Source organism: Zalophus californianus, chromosome 6 (assembly GCF_009762305.2).
Source record: "Zalophus californianus isolate mZalCal1 chromosome 6, mZalCal1.pri.v2, whole genome shotgun sequence".
In the NCBI taxonomy this organism is placed as follows: domain Eukaryota; kingdom Metazoa; phylum Chordata; class Mammalia; order Carnivora; family Otariidae; genus Zalophus; species Zalophus californianus.
Window position 1 is genome coordinate 28,691,312 of NC_045600.1, and position 27,600 is coordinate 28,718,911.

The 27,600-nt window shown below is 44.9% G+C and overlaps 1 protein-coding gene across 3 annotated transcripts in view; it reads left to right on the plus strand.

The window, feature by feature from the left end:
* Positions 1 to 27,600, plus strand: part of DPF3 (double PHD fingers 3) — a 246,733-nt gene that overhangs the window by 181,304 nt on the left and 37,829 nt on the right. The window contains exons 8-10 of one of the 3 annotated variants that reach the window (XR_003515591.1): positions 8,778 to 8,906; positions 11,893 to 13,306; positions 20,649 to 22,436. Coding sequence is in view for 2 of the 3 variants with exons in the window: in XM_027569209.1 (XP_027425010.1) it covers positions 8,778 to 8,906; positions 13,193 to 13,281 (218 nt within the window). In the remaining variant the exon portion in view is untranslated. Of the gene's footprint in view, positions 1 to 8,777; positions 8,907 to 11,892; positions 13,307 to 20,648; positions 22,437 to 27,600 lie in introns of those variants that run through there. The other 2 variants (XM_027569209.1, XM_027569208.1) reach the window with 2 other exon arrangements.

Consider the following 27,600-nt stretch of genomic DNA (forward strand, 5'->3'; position numbering starts at 1 on the left):
TAGGCTCCACACCCAGTGCAGAACCCAGTGCAGGGCTTGAACTCACAACCGTGAGATTGAGACCTAAGCCGAGATCAAGAGTCGGACATTCAACCAACTGAGCCACCCAGGTGCCCCAGTTCTTTTTAAAATATAAAATAGATTATGCCATATTCCACTCTCAGAACTTACATCACACTTGAATACGATCCACACTTCTCACCTTGAGGGTCTGCATTTTTTCTTCTCAAAGTGTGATCAGTGGCATCAACGTCAGCTGGGACCCAGGTGACCAACTCATCCAGGTTTGCCCAGGACATTCCTGTTGTAGACTGAAAGTCCTGTGCCCTGGGAACCCCTCAGCGCCAGGCAAACCTAGACGGTTGGCTACCCAGTGGGGGAGCTTGTAAGAAATGTGGACTCTTAGGCTCTAAGCCAGACATATGAATCCTAATCTGAATTTTAGTGAGAGGCCTCCATGGTTTGTTTGCACAGTACTCACATTTGAGAAGCCCTGGGGCCTGCTATCCACTCTGACTTGACTTCCCTCCAGTGTGTGGCCTCTGTGCCCAGGGTAGGGTAGTAGCTGGTGGGCCTGAGCCACTGTAGCTGCTTGCTGACATATGACCCGAGACAGCTACCTAGCCTCCTTGTGCTGCGAGTATCATCTATATAAAATCAGAACATTAATGCATCTATCTCTTAGGGTTATGTGAAGATTCCATAAGTCAATTCATGTAAAGCGCAGCATTAACGGAAAATGTGTGTGACACATGTGTGGCTATAGAGCAGTGATTCTCAAGCTTGAGCACATCAGAATCACCCGTTCCTTAAGACAGAACCTGCTGGATCCTCCCTCAGAAGTTTGGACCTACCAAATTCTAGGGGCCTAGAATTTGCATTTTTAACAAGTTCCCAGGTGAACCGCTACCTTAGAGACATCCACTTTTTGGAAACAGATGTTCAGTTTGTTTTCTTTTTTCTTTTGGATTTACCGAATTAAGATGACTGGCCAGGAACCAGATTGCACTGTTAAATCCAGGGGATAGACTTGGTTTTCACTCTTTTCCTAAGGCTCTGTCCTACTATGGCAGACGTGTCTGTGGCTCTCAGCGCCTGCTTCCTGGCTTGCTTTCTGGGTGTGTCCCCCATCTGGGCCCACACCCCCGGGCCGGGCTGCCCTTCTGCTCTGTGGTCTCTTGACTCTGCCCTAATCCTCAGGTCTGACGCTAGAGGCACATCCTTTTCCTTTTCTTGAGTACTGCTTTCCAGTCTGAAGGACCTGGAAGATGCTGGTCCATTGTGGGCTGCTGGGGTTGACAGAGCCGAGTTCCTTGGAGGTGCTGGTGAGGAGGAGTGGAGAGAGGCAAGGCTGAATAAGAGACGAAGGGAGCTTGATGAATTCTAATATCACAATAATAATATCCTGACAGCTTAAACGGAAGAGGCTTATCCTGCTCTAACGCGCAGAGATGTCCTGCAATTCTCTAAGGGGAATGACACCACTTCATTCAGAGCCCTGTTGACATAGTTACTCTCAGATTAACCGTTTCCCCCTTCCACCGACTCATTTGGTGGCAATAACAAGTTGCTACGCCAGGGCATGAACTGACCCACATGACCTTCCACAGGAAAATTGAAATACCTTCTTGTGCTTTCCCTAATCAGCACTGTGAAAAGTCCTCAGCTTCGCTTGGTCTTTTCCTTGCTTTTCTGAAGCATCAGTGACAGACCCGAAGTTGCCAGCCTGAGGCTGGAACATAAAGGACATTGCCGACGGGTCACGTGACCACCGAGCCCCAGAATTGGGGATGTGCTATCCAAAATCCTGGCAAATCGCACCTCTAACCAAATACGTCCATCAGGACGGAGACATCGATGTGAGCAGACATGTCTTCTGTTTTCACGGCACAGTGTTTAGGAGTAAATATTCTCAAGCTGTGTGTCTAACGGTGTGGGTTTTGTACTCCCCAATGGTGAGGGAAAGAAAGTAGAAGCAAGGATGGGTGGGGTGACTGACACCACATTTAAAATTTTTATAAAGATTCTGCAGCCACTCAAATAGTAAGACAGACTGTTTTCTCTCCAGCAGCTGCAGGGGCCCTGGCAAGAGGCCCTCGAACATGGGGTTCAACGGGCTTTGGAGCCAACTGAGTCTGGGAGTTCTTAACCCCTTCCTTCCTGGTTTTCCAAGAAATGCCTCAGGGAGAGGGTTCCTGAGGGAGGGAAGGCCCATTGGCTTCCTCCACCACAGCTTTATTCTCTCTGCTGGGTCCCCAGTTACTTCTGCTGCTCCCTCTGTCTGTCCCCGCTATGAACAGGACTGATGCTCAATGCCTTAGAATGGTCACTCGGTACTCGGGTGACACTTGACAGCCACTCAACTCCAATCTTTGACTTCCCTTTGCCTGAGTTTTTTCTTTGTCCAAAAAGCCTCTGTGAAGATTGTTCCTCCTTTCGTGAAGTATTTATGGCCAGCACTGAGTCAGCCACAGTGCCAGATGCTGGGGATTCCACCATTAAAGACAGTGCTCCTGCCCTCAGGGAGCTCGCGGCCGACGGGGAGAGAGACACAACTCAGTGATGAGAGGCTGAGCTCCTCTGGGTTTGGGAGTCCTCCCTTTTCTGATTCTACCTTCACCCTATTATAATCATCAAATCATAGGCCGGAAAGAGACCTTCAGACTTATGGGCCCTAGCATATATTCTCTTGCCACTAACTAGGCATGCACTCCACCCCAGGGCCCGAGGCCTCTTCAGAGAAGCCCACTCCTCCTACTGTGCCTTTGTTTGACCGGCTCTGCTCCCTGCTTTCCTGCAAGCACGCTCTGCCATTTCAGCTCGTTCTTTCTCACGTTGTCCTGAACACCACGGACCATGGCGAATTTAGGCCCATCCATAAACTTGAAGACTTACTGAATCAGCCCTTGGCCTTCGTCTCTGCCGCTGGACTAATCTCAGGGCCTGGAATCACTCTGCATTAGCAGCCCCGCCTCCTTCATCCTCACCTACATTCACGTTGTCCCTGGTGCTAGGTGGCATGATGGCCGGTGAGGGAGAGCGAGGTCTCTGCCCATGAGCACTCGGGCGGCCCAACGGGTGGGTGGGAAGTGGCCCCTGGTGTCCGTTTCCCTGCTGGGCTCTGCAGTCCCCTTGCTTTTTCACAGGCGGGGAGGTAGGCCTCCCTGGTCTTCCTTCTGGAGCGCTGGGGTGGGGCCTAAGCTGCTGTTAGTGACCAAGAAGAACGGGTCTGAATGGAATCCCAACGTTTTTATTCCTTGGATCTGTAGGATTTATTTTTTCATCAGTTATAAGGAAACAGTGAAAAAAGGTGTCAGGCCTTGGGGATAATTTATATGAGTAAACACGTAAGGAGTAGGGTGAGCAAGAGCATGAGAATTAAGGCCATTTATCCAGGCTTTGAGGCTCTGTTTGCCCTCTGGTCCAGCCTTCTCCACAGTCTTTATTTTGCTCCTTTAACCCTCTCCTTGCCCCGCTCCGTGTGGGCCCACGCAGAGCTCTGTGTTGCTGCCCCCGTGCCCTCCCGCTCCTTGCGCCTCCCACGGCCCTCATTAAAGGCTGGGTACAAGGGAGCGGGCTGTGGTGGTGGCCTCCAGCTGAGGCCTGCTTGCTGATTCTGAAGGGAAGGCACGTTGGCTTCCACCCTCCCTCCTTGCCTTCCCTTCCTTCTCTCGTCCTGGCCCGTGTGTGTGTGTGTGTGTGTGTGTGTGTGTGTGTGTGTGTGTGTGTGTGTGTGTGTGTGTGTGTGTGTGTGTGTGTGTGTGTGTGTGTGTGTGTGTGTGTGTGTGTCCTGTGTGGCCAGCCTGGGGCTGCCTTTCTGTGTTCCCTCTTTCCTCTCCCCTTTTCTTTCCTCCATCCTCTGAAGATGCGCTCTGCACAGCCAAGTGGCACCGGCTAGGATGCTTTACACTTGAGAGATGAAGTAATAACAGGTGGCAAGACCAGAGGCTGCCGGAGCCCAGGATTCCGGTTGCCATGGAAACAGGTCAGCCCTGTGGAGGGATGGGAACTGTCAGCCGTGGAGGGTGGTGGGGGAGCCAGTGAGAGGGGGCGAGGAGAGGCAAGGCTCCTCCTGGAGGGCTCTTCTCACTGCCCCTCCTGCTCCCCAAGGGCCACACACCCCAACTCGCAGGCCCTGGAAGAAAGAGCTGCTGGGCGGCACGGCTGGGTGGTGGGCACGGAGCATGGTCGTGTGCTTGTGCACACCAGGCCCTGGCAGGCGGTCTGAGCGTCTGCTCAGGATGTGAAGTCATGCTTTTGTGGATGTGCCATTGGGGTGGGGGGGCGGCTAAACTTCTGGCTTGCTTCCGATTTCCCTAGGACACTTGGGACGCAGCTTCGGTCTTGGCAGAACCAGATGAGGGGCTGTTGCTTGGTGGCCAGACTGTCCTTGCCACTCCTTCTTTTCTTGAGTGGCAGGCGTATCGCCGCAGAGATCAGACTGAAAGGGAAAGACAGTCCTGTCTAGGTGGTAGTTTTGTGGAAGATTTGGGGCCTTGTTTGCCAGAAACACATGGCCTGATTAAAGTGTACACTAATACCTTTACTGAGTGTGATGGTGGGGCTGTTTGGGGCCTGGCTTTTCCTTTCTCTTGGTTTGATTTGAATGCTCCCTCCTATCTTCTGTTTATTTATTCGTGTGTGTGTGTGTGTGTGTGTGTGTTTCTTCATGAACTTTGTTCTTGATTTCCATTTTTCCCCGCTTTGAACTTTGTCGAGTTATCTCCCCCAGGTCAATTCCTAAACGCTTAAGGCTCACTTTATTTTCTCAGCAGCTTCCTTGTATCTCTTATATGATCTCAGCCCATGGACATTAATCAACAGAAAACCAGATCCATCATTATGGACGCTGCCATCGAGATACCACTCAGGTCTTTGCCCTCCTGTTGTCTTATTCTATAAAGTGGGACTCCATTTCCCTCTCTATTTAAATCCCTCTCGCAAGGTCTGTGTGAGCTTCCTATTTATAGTAAAACCCTTTTTATAATGATCTCATACATGGTATCAGGAAATCACTCATGGCTGGGTCAGGCCATAGGCCAGTATAGTTGTGGTGTAAGCTTTACTTAAAAGAAAAAAATTCCTTCCAGAGCCTCTGGAATTCTCTGGAGAAGTCTTTTCACAGAGTATGTGACAATAAACAGGATCACCCAGGATGGATTACTGTGGGAGGGACATGAAATTTAAGTTCAAAGGGAATTTCTGTTTTTATCAGGCCAGTCTCAATCATTTTTATCCCTTTGGGCTTCCTAAATGACGTGTTGGGTGAATCAAGTTGACTCTAAAGAGATTTATGAAATATTTTATATGCGAGGTATGGCCAGGAAGTGTTTGCCTCTGGGCTTTCCAGGAGGCAGACAGTCTCTGGGGACATAGAAAACCCAAAGGTGAAGCCAGCCCCATAATCCCTTTGGGTTTCAGTTATGTCATCTTCAAACAATCCCCACTTCACAACGTTTTTGTGAGAATCAGTGAAACAACATATGTAAAGCATCCAGTGGAAGGTCTGTCACAGTTTTGTAGTGTAAGAAATGTCTGCTTCTTTTTCTTTTCAAGAAACCGTTGAATAAGAGGGAGGCTGTATGGGTAGGAGCAACCTGGACAATGAATTGTAGTCTTATCCTTTCATATATATTTGTGTACACCACCCGCTCTTGTTTACTCTGGGAGCTAGACATGACACCAGGCCGGATGACTGACCAATCCATCTGGACATGGACCAGCACTTCTCTCTGAGGACTTGGGAAATAAACCATGTAGTGAATGATAGTCAGAGTGACTCTACCACAGGAAAAGCAAACACAGTGCTCTGTCCCCACCAGGAGGGATGTCCCAGGGGTGTCACTGGGCTGTCTACTCACATCTGCCATCCTTTCTAAGCCATTCATCCTCTGCATCGTGGTTAACCATTTCCTGTGTGCAGGGCATTCAGGTATTCCAGTGATGAGTTAGACATGGTGCCCAACCTGAAGGAGGAGATCATTTAGTACAGGGAGTTGAGGCAGGTACACACGGGTATGAACAAGAGAAGGGTCATAAAAGTGATGTCAGCAGAGTGCCCTCCCCAAGGCCTGACTGATCTTTCTGGCTGGGGAATTGGGAGAACTCTATGGGAAAACTCTCACCCTGAAACCAATCCTAAATACCAAAACGTATAAGAGAACCAGATGCAGAAGCTTCTGATTAGTCTATCCCACACCTTTGACCAAGATGAAAGGAAGCTCTGAGTTCACTATTATGAGAAGAGTGTAGGATTTTGCCAAAAATGAAGCGTAACTCTTCACTGTCACTTTCTCTACTGGGTCATTGCTAGACTAAAATCGTACCCCCCCCCCCTCCCCAGCAATGACATGTCACATCTCCACACAGCGGGGCCTACAACTGGGGTCTTAGCACCTTCTTCACCCCCTTGGCCAGGCCCTTTGTATGGCCAGCAACCAATACAAATATATGTGGGGATTCTGCTCTGATTCCGTCTTCTCAGAAATTTCTCTTCATTAGATGAATTAAATTCTGTTCCTTTGGTCTTTTTACACAGGACCAATTTCTCTATCACTACCTGCTTTGCCCTACTAGATCATTTCTGAATTTTTAACTTCTTGTAGTATTGGAGTCCCTGATTCAATGAAGGCATTCTACTGATGATCTCTTGGTGGGAAAGACTGTGAAGAATTACCCGGGAGTTCTTATACTCTATTCTACTTCATCCTCATAAATCACAAGGCATACACTGTGTTGGAGAAAACCAGATTCTTTGGTTGCTTAAAGATTTTGTGAAAGGAGAGAAAATCTGACATAATAGGAAGTCCCTAAAAGAACAGGAGAGACAGATGGTGAGGCTGGGGCTCCTGAGACTTTTAGTGGTATGATACACGGGGACGTCTTTGATCGCTTTTCATGTGGGAAGCTATCTGAGTTGTGATTGGCATCTCCATATTTTCTTTCTAGTTCCTATCACTTTGGTTTACACTCAGCCCCGAAATTTCATATACCCTACTTCTTCCTGTTCACCTTTTGATTGCGTTCTAGGATAGTCTCTTAATGAGAAAACCCTGAGTTTATTTGCTTCATAGACATGCTTTGATTTTTCTTAAGAGAGTTCTAGAAATGTTGGAAGATGGCAAGTGAGAGAGAAGGATGAAAGGAGCTTTCCTCTGGATTTGGGCAACGAAAATTTTAGAGTACAATTTTTGTAGGTGTACTGATTTTGGAGATTATTTGCAAAACCGTTCTTTATGACCTGTGATGTCTTTGAGATGCAGTGAGTGATGAAGAAAAAACCCACACTCAAGAGGCCACAGGGTGCGGTCAGCTCCTCCGTCTGACCCCAACAGCCAACACCTTTTTTTGCGGGGAGTTGTCTGCCTCCCTGAAGATGAAAATCAATGACTTAGAAACTGATTAAACAATCCAAATAGCAACTGATAAATGGATTAACTCTCTATAATGTAATTCTGCGAGCTTTTGTCTTCTGCCTTCCCCAGGTAAGTTTTTCTATTCCTGGAGGCAAAGCAGAGGCATGGAGGAAGTGAAGGCCAGAGGGAATCATATTAAAGTGGGTGAATCCGTTTATCACTTACTGTCTGGATGGTATTTCTGCTCACATATCTGCTTCCTTTTACAGATTTGTACCCTACGGGACCCTGATTAATGTTAGCCAGTAAATAATGAAAGATAGCAGCAGACATTGGGTATAGTGAGGAGGAAGATACCCCTGTGGTTTAGGCTGATCCCATAAACAGACAGACTTTTCTTCTTAGTTGCAAACAGGGAGTATTCATGTGACAAAGAAATCTCCACAATAGGGATCGAAAAGCAAGAGAATGGAGGCATTTCTCCCCATGCAAAGAAACCTGTCCAAGCTTTTTCAGCCAGCCCCTAGGAACTGAGAATGATTTCAGTGCTTGAGAATATGTGCTGTTCGCACAAGCTTTGTTTTTAAGATCATGTCCCAAGATTTTTCTTTGCCTTTGGATAAGGACCTTTGGCAGGGGTGGCTTACAAAGATCTTAAGCCTTAAGGCACACTCACAAACTCACCATTCAACTTGTCTTTGGCATGAGGCTGAGCTGAGTGCTCAGCTCTGATTCTAGGCCCTTGAGGTCTGCTGATTAACTAGTCCTGGGTTCTCTCCATACATGCGAGTCTGACTTTAGGGAGATGAGGCTGAACAAGAGTGGACACTTGTGTACCTGCCAAGATGTTCATCAGAGTCCCCAGAAGCATCTTCAGTGTCCTTTCTGGAAATGACTATTATCAGTGCTTCTTTGTTTTCATTTTCAGGGACAGAAGGAGTATCTCCCAAACAAGAGCATCTTTCCCAGGGGAAAGGCCTAGGCTTTGCCCATTCTCTCTCCCTCTCATCCCACCGCTGGTTATGGTTACTACCTGCTATTTGAAGCCTAAGCCCCAAGAGCTGGTTGTTCAGGGATGAGAGAAGTTTACTTGACTAGTAGGCCTTCTGGATGCTTTGCTCATCCAGGGAATGCAATCTGAGGAGCAAGGTAGTTTCTGTAAAAACACCGAGATGGGTTTTGCAAAAATTGCCGAAATTAAACTAAATTCTGGATGGCTTGCAAGAGATTAGAACTTTTGAGCTGAAGAGGATCAAAAAGAAAACTTAGCCCAATTTAACAACTTGGTTGTAACGAAACCTCGCGTTCTAGACTTGATATTCTTTCTAGAACAGATTCTGCCACTCCGTGGGAGTTAAAGGGCCAGTAGAAACTCATGTCAGCCTAAAATCAGATTTCTTTTTATTTTTAATGTTTCTATAGCCCAGAAAGGACCGGATGGGACAGTCATTCCCAACAACTACTGTGACTTCTGCTTGGGGGGCTCTAATATGAACAAGAAGAGTGGGCGGCCTGAAGAGCTGGTATCCTGTGCAGACTGTGGACGATCTGGTGAGTGTGGCCCCTTCTTGCATCTGTGCCCATAGACCAGGAGCTGTTCCACTTGCATGCCTCCGCCATCTTGTGTGGGGGCTGAAGGGTGGAGTGGAGAAGACACGGTGGTGATTTTGGGTGGAGAGGAGTTTTCAGGTCATTTTGATATTTTTCTTCTTTGAGTCTTAAGAACCAAAAGTTGTGCCCTGGGCTGTAGGAAGAGGGGAAAGGAGCTTTTGGCTTATGTCTGGCCTCTCCACGAGGTGGTTATTTCTTTGTGTGTATTGTGGCACACAACAGTGAGGTAGTATCTAAGAAACACCTGGAGACACAAGCAACATGCTTCCTCGTATCAGATGGTGTGCACCTAGCAAAGAGATGTGTGTGTTCTATGGAAGTGCCTAGGGCATCCTGGAAGAGTATGGAAACATGAATGTAGGGAGAACAGCCACATCTTGAACTGTGGGAGTCTGAGGCCCCAGGGCTCATGGGCACCTGCATAAAGACCACCTCCATTGGCCACTCATCCCATTTTCCCATATAAAACCGACAAAAGAGACCCTGATAGATCAACGGGGCCAAAAGGCAGGTGTTCTCAGGGCTGATCTGGAGTTGACTTGGCATGTTTTGTAATTTTCATCTTTGACCTCTCCAAAGACTAAAATGACAAAAACAGATTTGGGTCTTGTTCTCTCATTCTTAAACTGAGTTCAGGCCTTCAAAGTTTTGTTCAAGATGTTTCATTTTGCAATTCTAACCAAACCATTATCTTTGGCTAGTCGTGGTTGGTTGGTGAGACCTATTTTTCATGTTGTTTGATATGTCAGTGAAGTCAAAGCACGAGGCAGGAAGGAGAAATGATCTCAGCTTCATCTTTAGTCTGGCCCAGTGCTGACTAGTGGGTGAGATGCTGTTCAGCTGGGTGGTTGGTGTAGCAGTGAGAAGCCATTGCTCCTTCCCATATTTCTCCCACGGTCTTTTCTGCTCTGAGGCCCAGGAGACAGACTGAGGTGACCGCACCTGAGTTTACTGTAACAACTCAGTTCTTCCCTTGCTTTGCTTGCAAACCTGAACTTCAGTCTTTTTATATTTGTTTTTGGGGTTGTTTAGGGTTCCAGACTGACTTGAGTAGCAAATCAGTAATTGGAAAAGGACTGTGGTCTCTAGTGCACATACCCTCAGCAGTGAGCTCTTAAGGACCTGACTGGGTTGGCCCATCCATGTTCATTTGTTTTCCAAACATGATACCTAACGTTGAACTCTTTACTCTGCCGGTGCTAGCTGAGAGGAGAGGGCTCATGTGACAGTGCACTCTGGGTTTTAAATACTTTAAAGAAAATGAATAGTTTTAGACATAATTAAAGAAAATGAAACAAGTGAAATTCAATTCAGTGTTTTTTAAAAGCAAATGATCGGACAAAATCTCTATCGCCAGAAGCAAAGTCACCTGGTGGAGTGATATTCTAGGCAGAACGTGATGGACTGTTATGGGTTTGGGGTGCATTAGAGAGGGCAGCTTCAGAATGCTCACTGCAAGCTGCTTGGCTCTTCTCCTTTTCTTCCCTACAAACGACAGGGTACTTGGATCTGATCCACGGGGGACCAGACGTGGGCAGTTCGTATTGTCTATCCAAAGCCTCTCTCCTCCCAGCCTTTATTCAGCATTCCTACCACCGCCTCCCCCCCCCCCCCCCCCCCCCCGCCCAAGATCTGTCTGCTATGTGACTCAGGGGCTATTTGATACCAGCCTAGGTGTTCTCATTGCATTTGCCAATTTTGGTGGATGATTTAGTCAAGGTCTGACTCCGATGCTCCTGAAATAGTCACTACCTTGGGAATAAACAGGCGGCATTAGCCCACGAGACATGCTCGTGAAGGCAGGTGGGCGAATATTTCTCTAGGGTCTCCTTGGAATCCTTCCAAGGAAGAGTGTGAAGCTCAGAAAAACTGTCTTTCCCTTCCCATCTTCCCCGCTACCTCTGTTTCTTGGGGAGAAAATGAGATTCCTGAAATTGACACCATAAGTGAAACATTGTGACCTCATTCGGGGGTGGTCCTGGGGCCCATTTACAGTGTGAATAAGTTTAAACCGGAGTTTTTTGGATTTCAGGATACTGTATTTTATTAGGCTTCGAAACCCCTATTTCCTGCTTTTTTAGTGCTCTGAGTTAGATTTGACAACTCTGGACCTTCTGGAGTAATTAAGACCGGGGCGTGTTTCGTGGCTGTAGTGTGTGTGTGTGCGTGTGCATGCACGCGCGCGCGCGTGTGTGTGTGCGTGTACGTGTGTGCACACACAGGTGTGTATGTGCACGCACATGTATGCGGATGCAGATCATCGAAATTTCCTCTAGTCGTTAAAGAAAACAAAAGACTCTTTTGTTGCCTACCGCTTATCAGACTTTCTAACTTCTCGCTTTCAGTGCAAATGAACTATGTGGTGTAAGGGCAGAATTGAAAGGGTGCCATAAGAATGGGATTAGAAATGGGTAAAAATAAAAATAAAATGGATGGAGGCTTAACCACCTTGAATGGGTTATCTGACAGTAATACCTTTGTAAAGCTGACTGTCAAAGTGAAGGACAAACAGTGTTCAAAGAAACACCAACCGAAAACACCAAAGAAATACCAACCAGGCTTAAAAACCACCAAGGCAACTCATTGTCTGGGGCAGGGTTGAGCAGGCGTGCATGCGTATGTGTGCAGACGGAAGCGGAGAAAGAAAGACCACGGTTGAATCTGTCGCTGTCAGAGCTGTGGACATATGCATTATGGTAGAGATGATGTCTTTCTGGGGAGGGAGGAATCCTTTTCCCTGGAAATGTTGGCTTTGTCCCGTTACCCTGAATCCCTGTCACCAGGTGATGCACCCAGCTAATCCCTTTTGGTGTGAAATGGTTTTTGGTCTTGCTATTAAGAGTAACATTGTAAGAATGTAATAAGAATATTAATAATGCTGTCTGTTGCTTAACCCATGTGCTGATATATTCATCATACATGTCAGCTCATTTGGGAGGAGAAGGCAGGAAGGAGGAGGCAGCGGCCGCAGCACGCACCACGGAGGACTTATTCGGTTCCACGTCAGAAAGTGACACGTCAACTTTCCACGGCTTTGATGAGGACGATTTGGAAGAGCCTCGCTCCTGCCGAGGACGCCGCAGTGGCCGGGGTTCGCCCACAGCAGATAAAAAGGGCAGTTGCTAAACCCACGGAACAGACTCTCTGGGCGACTAGCCGTCACCCTCTGACTTTGGTCATTATTCTGGGTCTGATATATATTTTTTTTAAATGAAAGTCAACTTTAGGTTTTCCCTTCATCTTTGCTTTTTCCTCTCTCCTTCCACACGCATCCTCTCCCCCGCCCCCCGTTTTGGGTATGTACAACAGAAGCACAAACTCCTGAAACAAAGCAGAACAAAAGAGCAGAATGACAGTCCTTCAGAGAGATGGCATTGGGACGCACTGTTAATTTTCCGTAGAAATGGGAAGTTAGGTGGATTGTCTCTCTTTGGGGATGGGTGGTGGGGATCTTTTTGACTTGAGCAGAGTCGATTTCCTCAGTTTTCCTATTTATTGGCAAAATGAAGAGAGGAGGAACATTGGGTTTGAAAACAACAAATAACATTAAAAATGATTATTTATGTATTCTAGCTATTATTAGAAATGGACCTTTTTTTTTGAGAGAGAGAGAGAGAGAGAGAGAGAGAGAAAGCAAATCAAAGCAATTGAAGTGATATCCTGCTTGGGAGAGAGCCGCTGGGGGAGGGATTGATTCAAGGACACCTAGTCGGGAGGATTTCCTCGCTGGGAGATGATGGTGCTTTCTGTACCCCACGGAGTGTGTGGCTCCCTACGGCAGACCCCTTCCCCATTTCTGCTCCCTAACCTTTCCATCTTCCTCCCTGCTTGTGAGAAAATGTCAGCAGCTCCTGGGAAGTCTGGGCCTCCGCGTGTGGCCTCCCTCCAGTGCCTGGGCCCTGACTCCAGCACCTCCCGGGCTCCTCCCCTCCACCAGCATAGCTGGCTGTGGTGTAGTCGCTGGGCTTCTCCTCACTTTCCTCCTGGCGAAGAGCAATTTCCAAATGCAGGAATGGAATATAAACAGAAAGTCATGGACTCAGCAGTGACAAAGCAAGCCGAGGCCGTGCTCATGGAAGGAAGAATGATACCTCACAGTATATGTCCCTCTCCCCTGGCCCCTGTTGACAAACATAAATTCCCGTTGGATGATCAAGTCTCCCGTGTTTCTTCCTCTATTTTTTTTTATAGTGCCCTCCAGGCACCTTGTTTTATGTTTCCAATAGCACCTCCTGAAATAAACCAAAGCAACACTTGCTCAAGGTCCCTGGGCGATGGAGAAGACCATCCACCTTGTTGGCAGTCCCAAGAATGAACAGCTGTGCAGTCCTAGTCAAAAGGTATGTGTTGGCTGGCCTGGCTTACAGGGAGGGCAAAACCATCGTAGTTGGTTTTTTTTTTGGTGGTTGTTTTTGTTCTTTCTTTCTTTCTTTCTTTCTTTCTTTCTTTCTTTTTCTTTCTTTTCTTTTCTTTTTTCTTTTGTCTTCTTTCTTTCCTTTTCCACCCCTGGCTTGTCTTTTGTTTTCCTGGGTTCACACCACCTTATTAGTGTGGGCCTGGCTACCGGCGTGGAGTGTCTTCCCTCAGCTTTCTGTGTGTGCATGCTTACCCACGTGGGCCTGGACCTAGTGTGGCAACCGAGGCTTGCTTGGACTATGGGAGGGACCCTGTGTGGAGAATGGTGGGCTTCTGGCTTCTGGCTTCAACCATAAGAAAAAATGGCTGGGGCAGTGCTTGGCTCACGCTACCTCCCTTGGCTGTACCTGGTGGGTGGAGTCCAGGGATCTGAGGTCGGAGCTGGCTACTGTACTTGGGTGGAAGGAGAGAGTTTGGCTACATGGGGTCTGCATGTCTAGGGTGGTATTCCTTGCTCCACGGACCAACTTAATAGCCAAGGGGATGTGTCCAAATTAAAGAGGATCTCTGATTAGGAAAACACTCAACTGCGCAGATCTGAAGATTCTAAACTTCCTCTAAGTGTGGTCAGGGTCTCTGGCCTCCATGAGAGCACAGGTCCAGAGACATGGGCGCTGCTATTTGGCTTGGGTTGGGAGAGCCAAGTAGCCACCCAGGCAACAGGCTGCTTGTAAGTGTCTGGGAAGATCTACTTTGACAATCCGGGCTTTGCAAATCTCCATGAATGAGACCTCTCATTAAAATAACAAACCCACTGAACAAAAGCAAAGACTAAGCAAAGAAACCCACAAATGGACTCTTTGTGCTTCCCTGGTAGCCTGAGACAGAAAGAACTTCTACTTTTCTCCTGCTTGAAATGTGTAAGTGCTGGCCTGGGCATTTGCTCTCAGTTGTGAGATAATGAAAGGAACAACCTCACCCACTTTGGGGATGTTCTGCCTAATCTGTATGTGGCCCTGCTCCTAGCAAATATGGCATAAACCTCCCATGTTGTAATATTCCTGCATGCTCACCTGTGTGAAAAAGCCCATATGGTCGGCTCCAGTTGATTTCTGCTAAGGGGATACAACCTGCTCTTGCTGTCATTTTCCTTATCATCTGTTCTGTTGCTTTGACTTAGATGTTGGATTCACAGCATTGCGACTTGCTCTCATTGATGAAGTGTGAGCTTCTCTGTTAATAAAAATATGTCCAGCCAATCTATATGATCTTTCAAAATCTGTGTAGTTGTTTGTAGTCCTAACATTTTCAATGACAGCTTGCCTTTGAACTTGAAATTAAAAAAAAAAAAATCTACTTAATTTGAATTATAAAAAGCCACCTAATTTCAGAGTCTAGCTTGGGATTCTGAAGAACCAAAATGAAGACCTGTCTAAACAAGGCAGTCTCCCATGGAAAGATTTATCCGAGGATGGCTAAATGCTTCTCTATTTTAATTTTATGAGCAGAGCTTGATCTTCAGTTTCTCCTTTTGGGGGTAGTAGATGTCCTCATCTTTCTCAGTTGGTGTAGCCAACCGAGCATAATAATGTATCCTAGCATGGCCTGAGCACCTTGTCGCACCTTGCTTATAGCATCTGTCAGATTTTAAATCCTTTAAAAAAACAAAAAGGAACTGGAGGAGACTTCGAAGATGATCAAGTTCAAATTTTCCACTTTTCTGTTGAGAAAGATCAATCCAGAGAGGTTGAGTGAGGTTTGAGGGAGTAGAATGAACGTGGCTTTGAAGACAAATGTCTTAAGGTGAAGGAAGGAAACTCAGAGGAAGCACAGGAGAGGAAGCTGGCTGTCTTGGGTTTCCAGATGCCTGCATGGTTGATGTTCTACCTCTATCCCCCTTTCTCCATATAACAACTGCCAACATTTATGTACCAGGCATTGTTCTGAGTGCTTTCCCTAGGACAGTTCATTTAATGTACCTAAGGCCTCACAGTTAATAAGGAGCCAGCTTTTGATCCCTGGCAACCTGACTCCAGGACCTGTATTCCTTTATTATTGTTCTGTGCTGCCACTTGCATGGTCCTGTATATGGAATATAGGAATATATTAAATACATATATATTAAAAAAATTTTATTTATAATTTTTAAAAGTTTGGGTATCATTAGTTTATTATAAAAGAGAAACATGGAAATTCTTTACATGATGTAAGCTTTCAGAACTTCAGTGGAATGGGCAGCTTCCTGTGATGCCATTTCAATAGTGATTTTTTTCAATCTACGTACTTCCCGACAATGTCACCCATCGTCTCTAAATAAAAAGTAATTCTTGTCATCTAGAACTACTTTGGCGCCTCTGTATTCTGGGAGAAGAACTTTATTTCACACTTTCATGCTAACTGGTTGAATCTCTCCACCCTTTCCTTTAGAGCCCAATCCCACAAGCTACTACAGTTGCTTGCAATACATTTCCTTGAGATTTTTCTGCAATCATAATGCTTCTTTTGGTTATGGTTTCGGCTGCACTTCTTTCAACTAATACTCCTTTTCCAACTAATACTTGGTCAAAGAGGGGAAGATATAGATAGGTAGGTAGGTAGATTGGTATCCCTCGCTTTTTCTCAGGTCCAATCAAAGAAAGGGGTATTGTAATGAATATAACTTTAAAAGATAACCTTATTAAAAGCAATTTTAAAACTGAAGAGTAAACAACTAGGTCCCAAAAAGACAATTCCGATTAAATTTCTATGCTGAATATTGCCGAGAGCTCATCTTCTAAATCATCATTTCTAGACATTCCCTACTGACTGACACCTATTAGGAATGAAGACTTTTTTTGTGTGTGTGTGTGTGCGTGACCTCAGGAGTTGCAAGAGCTGTGCCTGCAGTCAACACACCTATCGTTTTGTTGCTGCTCTTGTTAAATAAGTATCACTACTCAAATTCAATATAAAAGAAATTAGAGTCATCAAGATGATAATCAAAGATCTGACTAGTATCCTTTGTCCTCAGCTCAGGAAAGCACCACCCAAAATGCTTTAGACATGTCACCAAATTTTCTGAGTCTTAGCCCAAAGATAGGAGAACCGAAGATACAGAACTTTCTAAATTTGTTACAAACTTCCAATCCCCTGGGGAGAACTGTTGATGTAAAAGTGATGACTGTTGTTGTCTATCTGATTTTTTTTTTTCCCACCTAGAACAATCTAATCCTTTATTCCTGTTATTGAGACTGTGTAGAGATCAGGTCCCGTAATCTGTAACACTGGGAGTGAGAAATATGCATTTAATTTTTTAAAGGTACTTTAAAGTCAGTAATGCAATTTGCTACTGGTATTTTAGAGAGAAGGATTTAATAAAAATATGATGTTCACATCAATTGTACCCCTTTAAACCTTCCTGCTCACTTGGTATCTCTCTATGCACCTAATGGGCTGCAGCCTGATATTGCCTTTAGATAGCACTTGAGGGAACACAAGATCATTACTCGGGGAGAGAACTAAAAGCTGTTTGGAGGTACTCACTCCATGGTGGAATAAAATTAATTAATATTATCCCAATATGCCTCCTGTTACATCTGATGAATATGATCTTAAACTTGTACTTACAGTTTGAGCAGCCTCACCAGGCTCAGTAAGTGGTTATTTGGGTCTTCTAATAATCTTTGCCCAGTCTATACTGACTTCTCCATAGATCGTATTTTGAGATTTATTGAGTAAAATGAGTAAAGCTTTTGAGGTCTTTCATTCAAGACCTCATTGGATTGAGAGGAGGTATTTGATGCTATAAAAACAAAATAAAACAAAACAAATTCACATTAGATTCCTGCTGAGAAATAGCAATGTTGAAGTCCTTGTGAACTTTCCCAAGGAACTAAGGCTGAGCTTCTTACATGGGCAATGTTTTGGTGGTGATATTGGGGTGGGGGTGAGGGTGGGAGGGGTGAGGTGACAGGGAGTGAACACTTCACATGCCCAGTGCTTCTAACACTGAAGAATTGAATTATATGATACTGTTTTGCTCAATAAAAGTGATTTCTGACCATTTTCTCAAAATAACAGTACAGGAGAAACCATTCTGCTTGATTGATTTACAAAATAGCTGAGAATGATGGAAGAACACTGTCAGAACTGAATTATTAGCTAAAAAGCATTGGCAGTTAGGTTCTCAAAGTATCTCCATACTGGCCCTCAACCAATGACTAAGGCTTAAAAATTGTTAATTTTGAAATAATTTCAGATTTACAAGAAACTCACACAAATAATACAAAGAGTTCCTATGTACGCTTTACTTAGATTCTTCAAATAATCTCAATAAAATGATCACGATCAGGAAATTAATATTGATGCAATACTTCCCAGTCTATAGACCTTATTCATATTGTGCCAGGGGTCTCACTAGTTATGCCCTTTTTCTGGTCCAGGATTCATCTAGGATCACATGTCGTATTTAGTTGTCATGTCCTCTTAAAGCCCTTTAATCTGGAGTAGTTAGTTCCATAGTCTGTCTTTATCTTTCATACCTTGATGCTAGTCAATTCCTAGGAAGCCCTTCTCTTTGGGTTTGTGTACTGTTTCCTAAGGGCTACAGTCAGGTTATGAATTTGGGTAAGAGTACTATAGAAATGATGTTGCATCCTTCTCAGGGCCTCATATCTGGGGGCACATGATTGATTTATCCCATGATTGGTGACTCAGACATTTGTCCTTTCAGCTCAGGTTCAGGCTAGTATGTTTATACACATTTTCATTCATATATGCCTTTATTTATTTGGTGACTAGAGCCTGAATAACAGTGGCATGCATTTGACTGCTCAGCCCTGTGAAGAATAGGCTGAAGTTAAAGATGGGACCAGTGGATTTGGTGTCCACTGGATTTTTGGCAATCTAGTTGGGCAGACCAGATATTCACAAGTAGTTAAAAATGTGTGAGAGCATCATGGGGTAGTATGTGATTATTTTTGCTGGGCATCACAGTAGTGAGGGAGATTTGCTTGGAGGAAGCCATCCAGATCAACTAAGGGCTCTATTTAATCCGTAGGCAAGAATGTCTGTTGTCAGAGAGGATGGAGATGGAGCTAACAAAAGGCAGAGCTGGAGATCACAACCTGAACCATGTAAAATGGCAAAATCACAAGTGAAAAACATGCTGAAGTATTGTGCTGTCGTGTTTTGTTCATGCCACTAGTTTGGTGCTTAACATAACATGACTGTAGTCTTTCTCATTCAACAGATGGTGTGTTCCTTGAGGGCAAAGATGATGTCATTCATGTCCCTTGGACAGTGCCTGACACCATTGTGCCATAATTATTTGTTGAAATAAACTGAGAACTGAGCAATATTTCTGAGCTAATTAGTGGAAGGATTTAGTGTCTCATTCCATACATGGTTGGATGCTCAATAAATAATGTGGACAGAGAGGTTGGAGAGGACATATCTGGACACAGCATCCATTGGTCAAATCAGAAGGGGGCTGGTTCTCCAGGAGCCAGTGAAATAGTGATGGGGGGTCAGGAGGGAGAATGAGGGTGTGAGGAGAGGGGTAAGGGGAAAGTTGAAGATGTGTGGAGGGATGGAAAGGTAGCTTCCTTGAAGGGGACTGAAAGCAGAAGACTGAGAGGCAGTGGGACATTTTCAATAGCCTGCATTTGGCCCACCCAGAGGAAATGAAGGAGGAAATGGATGTTAGGAGCACAAGTTTGGGAACTATTTTCTAGGTGGCTTAAGTGGGGCAAAAGAAGAGTGTGTGTGTGTGTGTGTGTGTGTGTGTGTGTGTGTGTGTGTGTGTGTGTGTGTGTTGGGGGGTCAAGGAGGGAAATTTGAGGAGATTGAAAGGGCATCGGGGTATGGTTATGAGAGACTCACTAAAAGAGTAGTAGCTGATATCTGACTGGAGGGGTCGGGAGCACTGGGAGAGGCACAGAAAGACTTCCGGAGGGAGTGAAAATTTGGGTGCCCAATAAGGGAACACTCGGCAGGCACCTGTGGGAAGTCTGAATGCCAACTAGTTTTATCAGTAGAGTGAAGGGGCTGGAAGCAGGAGGCACAGTGAAGAGATGAGCGCTAGGGAAGAGGACCAGAGTCTGGGAAAGGGCGCCAGGAAAGCAGATCTGAGAGGGGAGACTGGGAGGGTACAGGATGGGAGGGAGGGGAAGGAAATAGGAGCAGATGGAGGGGGAGGGCTTGGTGGTGGGTAGAGGTGAGGCTCTTCTCAGCCTCCCTTTGAAAACATTAAGTAGACGGATAGAGTCTTAGTTTTGGAAGTATCTATACCAGTCTTGTACCCCTGAACAGTGAGTAATGCCTTGGGTATTAGAAAGAAAGATGGAGGAAGGGGGGTTCAAACGAGCCACTCATTTGGTTTTGAACTTTGGTTCAAAGTTCAAAGCCTTGGCCATTTTCAAGTTGGGCCCCTCCTTCCTTTCCTCCCTCCCTCACCACCCAGCCCGACGTGACCTGGGCACTGTTTAGGGGTGCCCAGCTATGTCCTCTGCTTCTGGGGTGAAATGTGATAGTACTTGGTTGTAGTGCTTTCTCCTTTGTGCGGAATACTCCATTCCGAAGACTGAAATAACTTGGCAGATTTCATTTTGGCTAGAAGTAAAATCCACTCCTGGTTGGTACTTATCCTGGCTAAAAGACCCGTCAGGATTGAACTGCCACCAGGTTCCAAGGCTGGCAGTTGGGATCACTGGGCTAGTTCGGGACTCGAATGGATCTTTGGGCTTGGTTCCCTCCCTCAGTAATTCTGACAGCCTGAAATCACTTGGGGTTGGGGGGTGAGGGTGTGTGCATGAAGCCTCAGGCCCCAGTGGGGCATCCGTTGGGGTTTTTGTAACTGCCACTGGTCCTACACCCTGGAACTACACATTTCCACTTAGGTGACAGGCAGACAGATTGCATCGTAATGGTCCTTCTGCGGTATTTTAACAGCGGAAAGATGCAGCTTCCAAGTAGAGGAGAAAGAACAATAGATTTTGCCAGCCCCCAGTTTTGCTTACTCCACCACCTAGGGACTGAAACTGCAGCCGCATCCTCGCTGTTTCTTGTGTCACCTGGTTGTCCAGGCGCAGCTGACCTGCCCGATTGCTGGCTGATCTCGTGCTGCTGGTGCTCACGGCACAGGAGACACCGGCCTGGCTCTCCTTGCACATGGCCGTGGTCTCATTAGCATGGCCATAGGTAGTACGTTCTCTTCCCTCCTTTCTTTGTTTTCCTTTTCAATTCATTTCATTTCCACCACCCCCTTAATTTTAATCTTTCCTTTCTTTAGGTAGTTGTCCTGTACTGTTGTTTTTGTTTTATCTTTTGTTGCCTTTCCCTCTGCAGTCAACTCTATGACCTGGGGACTCCGGCATCCTCCAAGCAAGCCATTTCCGAAGAGAGTGACAAGAAGCCACGTTGATTTGTGCCTCCTTCTTCTCCTCCTTCCTCTTCCCTTGCCTGGCCCCCTCCTGTGCGTGTGTTTCAGCCAACACAGGAGCCTGGATTGTGGAAACGCCTCCAGCGCGACTCAGCTCAGCTCAGAGAAGTCTCGGGAATGGCCTAAGTTTGTGCAATAAGAAGATTTTTTTTTTTCCTTTTTAAAAATTCTTCATTACATTTTCTTTAAGTGTCTGTGAGAAAGTACCCAGGTCAGACTGGAATTGCTCTACAATAGAAATAACTAAACACGAACAAACTGACGGAAAAAAAAGAGTTAACTATTTTATTTATTTCAATATTTAAAAGAAAAAAGTGCTGACGTGGCACAGTATTTTTGTTTAAAGTACCTTCTACTTCGAAAGTTAAAAGCAATTTTGTGAAGACACGAAATCAAAAGAGTACTTAATGTAAAATAAAGACTGCATATTAACTCTAAGGAAAAATACCCCACATTTTTAATAAGAAAATAAAGATCAACTCTGCTCTCTCAGGCTTTTAAAAAAGCCATTCATGTATGTGCTTTAGATATTTTTATTTCTGCGAGTTGGATGTGGTAAGTGAGGAGTGATTGGTTTTTTTTTTCCTTCTTCAAAATTCTATTGAAAGTGTTGGTGATGTTATGTGGTTATGTGTTAAGACGTGACCGAAATAAATTAGCCACAAAGGCTATCAGCAGTCTCTCCGCCCCTGCCCCCTGCCAAAAAAACTCCTTTCCCCACCCCCCTCCCCATAGGCAATCCCCATTTATCTGGATGTCAATAAGCAGCTCGCCTTCTGGTCGTCATGTCTGATGAGGCCTAGTTCAGAAAGGAATTCCATCTAGTGATTAACCATATCTCTGCGAGGGCAACATTTTCAAATACAGACAGCTTTGTTTAAAATAATGCAGTGAAGAAAGAGAAAAAAAAAAGATGACAAAATATGCATCAGCTGAGATGATGTTCATTTGGTCACCTAACAACTTCCAGAGGAGACTTGCAGAGGGAGCCTTCTGCTGAGCTGGCTTTAGGGGCCCTAAAGTTCTAGAGGGTCTCCAAGGACGAGGAAGGCCAACCTGAGTGACAGAAGCCTCAAATTCAGTTGCTCGTGAGGGTAAAGGAGAAAGGCTCATTTTCTAACATGTTCCCTTGTGGCCATGTGGGTGGCAGTGAACGTGATGGCCTAAGAAATGTTAATTCAGCTCTGTGTCTGTGGCCTAGGGACGGAGCTGGGCTGCCTGGCCAGGCTACTCCGTTCTATTCCACATCTTCTGCATGTCCATGCTCTTGACCTTCCCTCACTTGCAAGCAGAATCATCATCATGAACATACAGCCTAACGCCGGATATTCCCGTCAGTGAGTCCTTGAGTGTCCGTGTTACTGAAATGGGTCTGAGCTTGAGAATCTCTCTTGCCTTTGAAAGGGGAGATTGGATGGCACAGACTTCCTGCTAGCCCCTTCAGCTTTCTCATTCAAGGCCAGTCCCGGGAGGAGCTCACCAAGGGTGTCTTTGTATCCTGTAGCCCTTTTCGGTGACATTTTCTGATAGAAAAGGTCCCTTTTCAAAATGCTAATAATTATAATAATAACCCACTCTCCAACCAACTCCCGCAAGTTATAATGTGTAGAATTGTGATAAAGCTTTGCATAATGTAGGGTTTGTATCAAATTTGTGTAAGTTTCTGTTAAATAAAAGCCTGTTTCCAATGCTCCTATAGCATCTCTGTAAATTTTGCTTTACCGACCTCATCCTACTTGAGTTTGACTTTCATACCATCTTGAAAGGATTCTGCCCACTTGCATGCCCAAGCTGTGTCGAACCTTATTGTTTTATTGAGAAGCACGGTGCAGAACAGCAGTTGCCGCTGGCTCGGCTGACGGGTGGTCGGCTTGGGAAGTGAATGGTGCCCAGAGTTGGTGCCAGTACCTGCTCTCTGAGTCCAGAGTTGCTGCCATCCACCCATCATCACCACAGCCATTGTCCCCCTCTCCATGGAGAGCCTCTTTATGTGTCCAGACTTGATACACCTGTCGAATGTTGCCGTTATATCTGTGCCAAGAACGGTTTGGCATAAGAGCGCAAGATTTAGTGTGTGCTTGGAAAAATCTGGGAGGTTAATGTTTCCATTGCCTGAGAGGTGTTCTTGGTGTAGTGTCCCCAAGCTGCCAGTTGGTAAGGCTGTCAACCCTATGATAGGTTTCTGCTTGTGCGTGGAAGTGAATACTCTTCTAGGATGGGCGCTCTAGGTCAGGTGGAACCAGACCAGCCTTTCAGGCCGCGTCTTGCCCTCTGAGCATTGTCACATTGTGACATTTTTTATGGGCTTATAAGTTCACCTAGCAGTAGAAAGCTCCCCCCACCCATAAACCCTCCTTAGGCTTTTGTTTTCTTTTTATTATCATAAAATACGCATTACATAAAATTTACCATATTAATGTTCAGTGGCATTAAGTACATTCACACTGTTGTACAACTATCACCTCCATCCACCTCCAGAACTTTTTCTTCTTCTCCAGTTGAAACTCTGTGCCTATTAAACAGAACCCCTCATTCTCTCCTCTCCTTAGCCCTTGGCTACCACTATTCCACTTTCTGTCTCCGTGAATTAGGCTACTCTAGGTATCTCATGTAAGTGGAATCCTACAGTATTTGTCCTTTTGTGACTGCCTTATTTCTCTTAGCATGATGTCTTCAAGATTTGCCTCTCTTGTAGCAGGTGTCAGAATTTCCTTCCTTAAGGCTGAGTGATAGTCCATTCTATGCATATACCACATTTTATTTATCCATTCGTCTGTTGATAGATCCTTGGTGTAAATAGAAGGTTTTGCACATTTATTACATATCACCCACTTCCTATAGTGACTTAAATTTGAGACACTAGACCCCATTCAGAGGTCACCAACAGGATTAAATATCTTCTTAGGAAGGAAGTGATTGCACCTGAAGTCTTCCTTCTAATTTACGCCCTAGAAAAGGGTACCTTGATTCTAATGGGCAAACATTCTGTATGTAAAGTGTATCTTACCTCATGACTAAGGCTTTCTTTGTAGGTATTGTCTTTGGGCTGCTTTTAGGGATAAGATGTCTAGCATGCAGCTGTAGTGTCAGTATAAATAACTAAGGATTAGAGGGGACCCAGCAGAATCAGTGGTCTTTAATGATGGCCCATGAGGGTAGGGAGGGCCTTTTTCAAATGGTAGTAAGTTGCTGGCAAAGCATACATGTGCTCTATGTCTGTAGATGGTCACTAATCAAGAGGGAGGGGAAAAGTATACACGTGAACCAAAGAATGACAAAGAAAAAAATCACTCCAAATATATTTGGAAATATATTAGCTCATGTCAAATGTTAGTTCTGGGGTAAAATTCAGATGCCTACAGAGCAGGTATCTTCAGTGAGTGAAGCAGGACAGGCATGAGAAAATTAACAGTGCCAAGGAGAGGGGGCAGCCCTTGATACTCAGCCTTAGGACATAGGTAGACCCTAGGCAGTGGTAGGGAGTGTATGGAGCCAGACAGCACCCACGCTTTGAATGGGATAGCTGCTACCAGCTCAAGGGATCCTACCTGCAGGCATGGGGACTAGGGTTCTCAGGTCCCAGGTTTCTCAAGAGGGACCAAAAATTCAGAAATTTTGGTGAGATCTCCCCAAAATGTTGGTAGTAAATTGAAAACACTGAAAATCAGTTTTGTGTGGACTAAACTAAATGGGAGTGTGTACCAGACGCCCTTTGATGACTTTGAGACAGCCTTCCCCAAGGGCTCCAGTCTAGGTAAGGTTGAAGTTGAGCATGGAAGGCCTTGACCAAACTCCTTCACTTTACCTATGGATGTGTCTAATGGTAACCTGACTTAGAATTGTTACGTGCTGGGAATGGGCCCCTGGGTCGGTCTCTGGGTGGAGCTAGGTCATTATTAAGCACATTAGGGATTCCGAATGAAATTCTAGGAGAAGATATTACCCTATCCACGCCCTCTCTCTCTGCATATGAATGAAAGAGTTTCTCTTTGAAACCCTGGGTGTGGCTATACATTGAAAGATATATATATATATATTATATATATAATATATTTTACATATATATTTTTGTTTATTTATTTCAGAGAGAGAGAGCTTGTACCTGAGAGAGCATGCAAGCATGGGGGCGCAGAGGGAGAAGTAGAACCCCACTGAGCAGGGAGCCCAATGCAGGGCTTGATCCCAGGGCCCTGGGATCATGACATGAGCTGAAGGCAGATGCTTAACTGACTGAGCCACCCAGGTGCCCCAAAGATATGCTTTTTATTCTTTATCTTTACTTCACTTTATTCTCATTGCTGACCAGTCATCTGTTATATCACATTCCTTTTACCCTTCTTTTCTAAGATTTGCAAATTACTCCATGTGACCAAAACTCAATGCAAGTTTTATTGTATCCCCAAAAGAGCAAATTTAGAACTTGCTTTGATTAAAAGAAATATATATATATTTTAAGGTACATTAAAAAAGGATATATATAAAATATATATACTTTTACATATATATTAAAAAAGTATATATGTGTGTATATATATATATATATATATATTTTTTTTTTTTTTTTTTTTGGAGAGAGAGAGAGAGTGGGGAGGGACAGAGAGAAAATCTTAAGCAGGCTCCATGCCCAGGGCATAGCTTGACATGGGACTTGATCTTATGACCCTGAGATCATGACCTTGAGGCAAAATCAAGAGTCGGACACTTAATTGAGCCACTCAGGCGCCCCTAAATAAATATATATTTTACAAAGTGTTCTCTGAAATGAGATGCATAGAAGATATAAAATACTGAAAAGAAATTTAAATAAAAATTCGGGAGGAATATACATATTTTTATTATATATTTTTACATAAATATATATGTATTTTAAAGATTTTATTTATTTGAGAGAGAGAGAGAGAGCATGGGGAGGGGCAGAGGGGGAGGAAGAGGGACAAGCAGACTCCGCACAGAATGCAGAGCCCAATGCGGGGCTTGACCCCAGGACCCTGAGATCATGAGCTGAGCCGAAACCAAGAGTTGGATGCCCAACCAACTGAGCCACCCAGGTGCCCCTATGTAAATTTATATTTTATATAAAAATATATATGTCATTCCAGAATTTTTGTTATTTAAATTTTTCTTAGGTATTTCACATCTTATATGCATCTTATTTCAGAAGACACTACAACGGAGAACAGGTTTCATGCCAAGTAATATATGCAAGAACTAGTCACTTGGGTCAGGGTTGTTTTCTTGCTTTATTTTCTTTGGTCCAGAAGAGAAGGAGAAGGCTATTCTGAATAAGCAGTTTGTTTTCCTCATGCTTTATAACAGGGGCTTTGTAAACTTTTCCTGTAAAGGTCCAGATAGGAAATATTTCAGGCTTTGCAGGCCAGATGTCTGTTGCTACTCCTCAGCTCTGGGGCTGTAGCATGAAAGCCACCACAGACAATATATAAATGAATGGGCACAGCCATGTTCCTATAAAACTTGATCTACAGAAATAGGCAGCTAGCTGGTCAGATTTGGCCCATGGGCCAGAGTTTGCTGATCCTGACTCAGAAATAGAGAGTATTACACTGTTAAATTGGGAGGTGGTGGTGGTATTTAAGGCCTTTTTGAAGCATCAGGACTAAGAGAAGAATTTCACATCACCAGGTGAAGGGCAAGAGGTGCATTGCATGATCAGTAATGTAAGCTGTGTTGAGGCCTATACCCAAAAATGTTTTTGAGCCAAAAATTCCATCGCAAGATGTTAGAAAGCCATTATTAGATTTTCTAGTTTTGGTGCTGAGTCCAAACTACAATAGTACAGGGCTTACCAAAAGTACCTATAAATAATCCAGCCAGTCGACATGCTAGCCATACGCAATGGTGACTCTTGGAGGCATAATGACTAACATCATTCATCCCTACCAACTTAAGCATGAAAAAAGGCCAAATGTAAAAGAGCTGAATTCAGGCAAATGGCTCCTAGAAGCTAAGTGAACATAGACCGTGGTTTGTATATGAGGTAAATGATAAAGGACATTTAGTAGAGCCCAGCTTGGGAGGTGTGGGGTTGTTGCAGTTAAAGAAATGGCCTCTTTCTGGTTCTCCAATGGCTGTGGCTTCCTGAAATTGTTAGTGATGAGGTGTTGAGGATGTTGCCGAGGTGCATTTCTTCCTGAGCGCTCCAATGCTTGTGGTCATATTCAGAGACAGAACACTTCTCCCACTCAGTACCTCACATCCCCAAAGAACCGACGAGTAATTGTCTTCCCTAGATGGTAATGAAGATTCCTGATACCAGATCTACTACAGAATTCAAACCTTCTTCCAAGTTAGTGTGGGATGAGCCTGACGGGTGGCCTATGAGCTAGTCATGCCAGGTGGCAGCTGCCTTGCCAAATGGATCAAAGAGATGCTCTTTAGACATCGTGAGAGGATACTTCATTGTTTGGAGAGAATGAGCAACTTTTCAGATTTCAGGGTGTGTGTTAGGGGTGCTTATTGCTAAGTCCCCTGAGTTACTTCCAAGTTTTCTTAATAGGGTTCAGGTTTGGGATCAGTATGTTGTATGTCTGCTCCATTTGCGCCAAGCTCCACCCCGTGATCATACCTGGGGTCATCCAGATGTTCGCATTTAGGCACTGACTAGAAGGAGGAAGATTCTAGCTAGAAAACAGTATGTCTTGTATTTTACATAAATATGGTGTCAGTAGCACAATCCCGTGGTTACCTGATCTTTCCTTCCACCAGAATAGGAACTACTTCGGTGTGAGCTGATCACAGTGGGTATCAGTGGTTTAGTACCCACTTGACTGATGTGATTATGGGGACTGTGCTGTTAGGGATCACCTGGCAGGACACCATCATCACTGAGATGGACCTGGA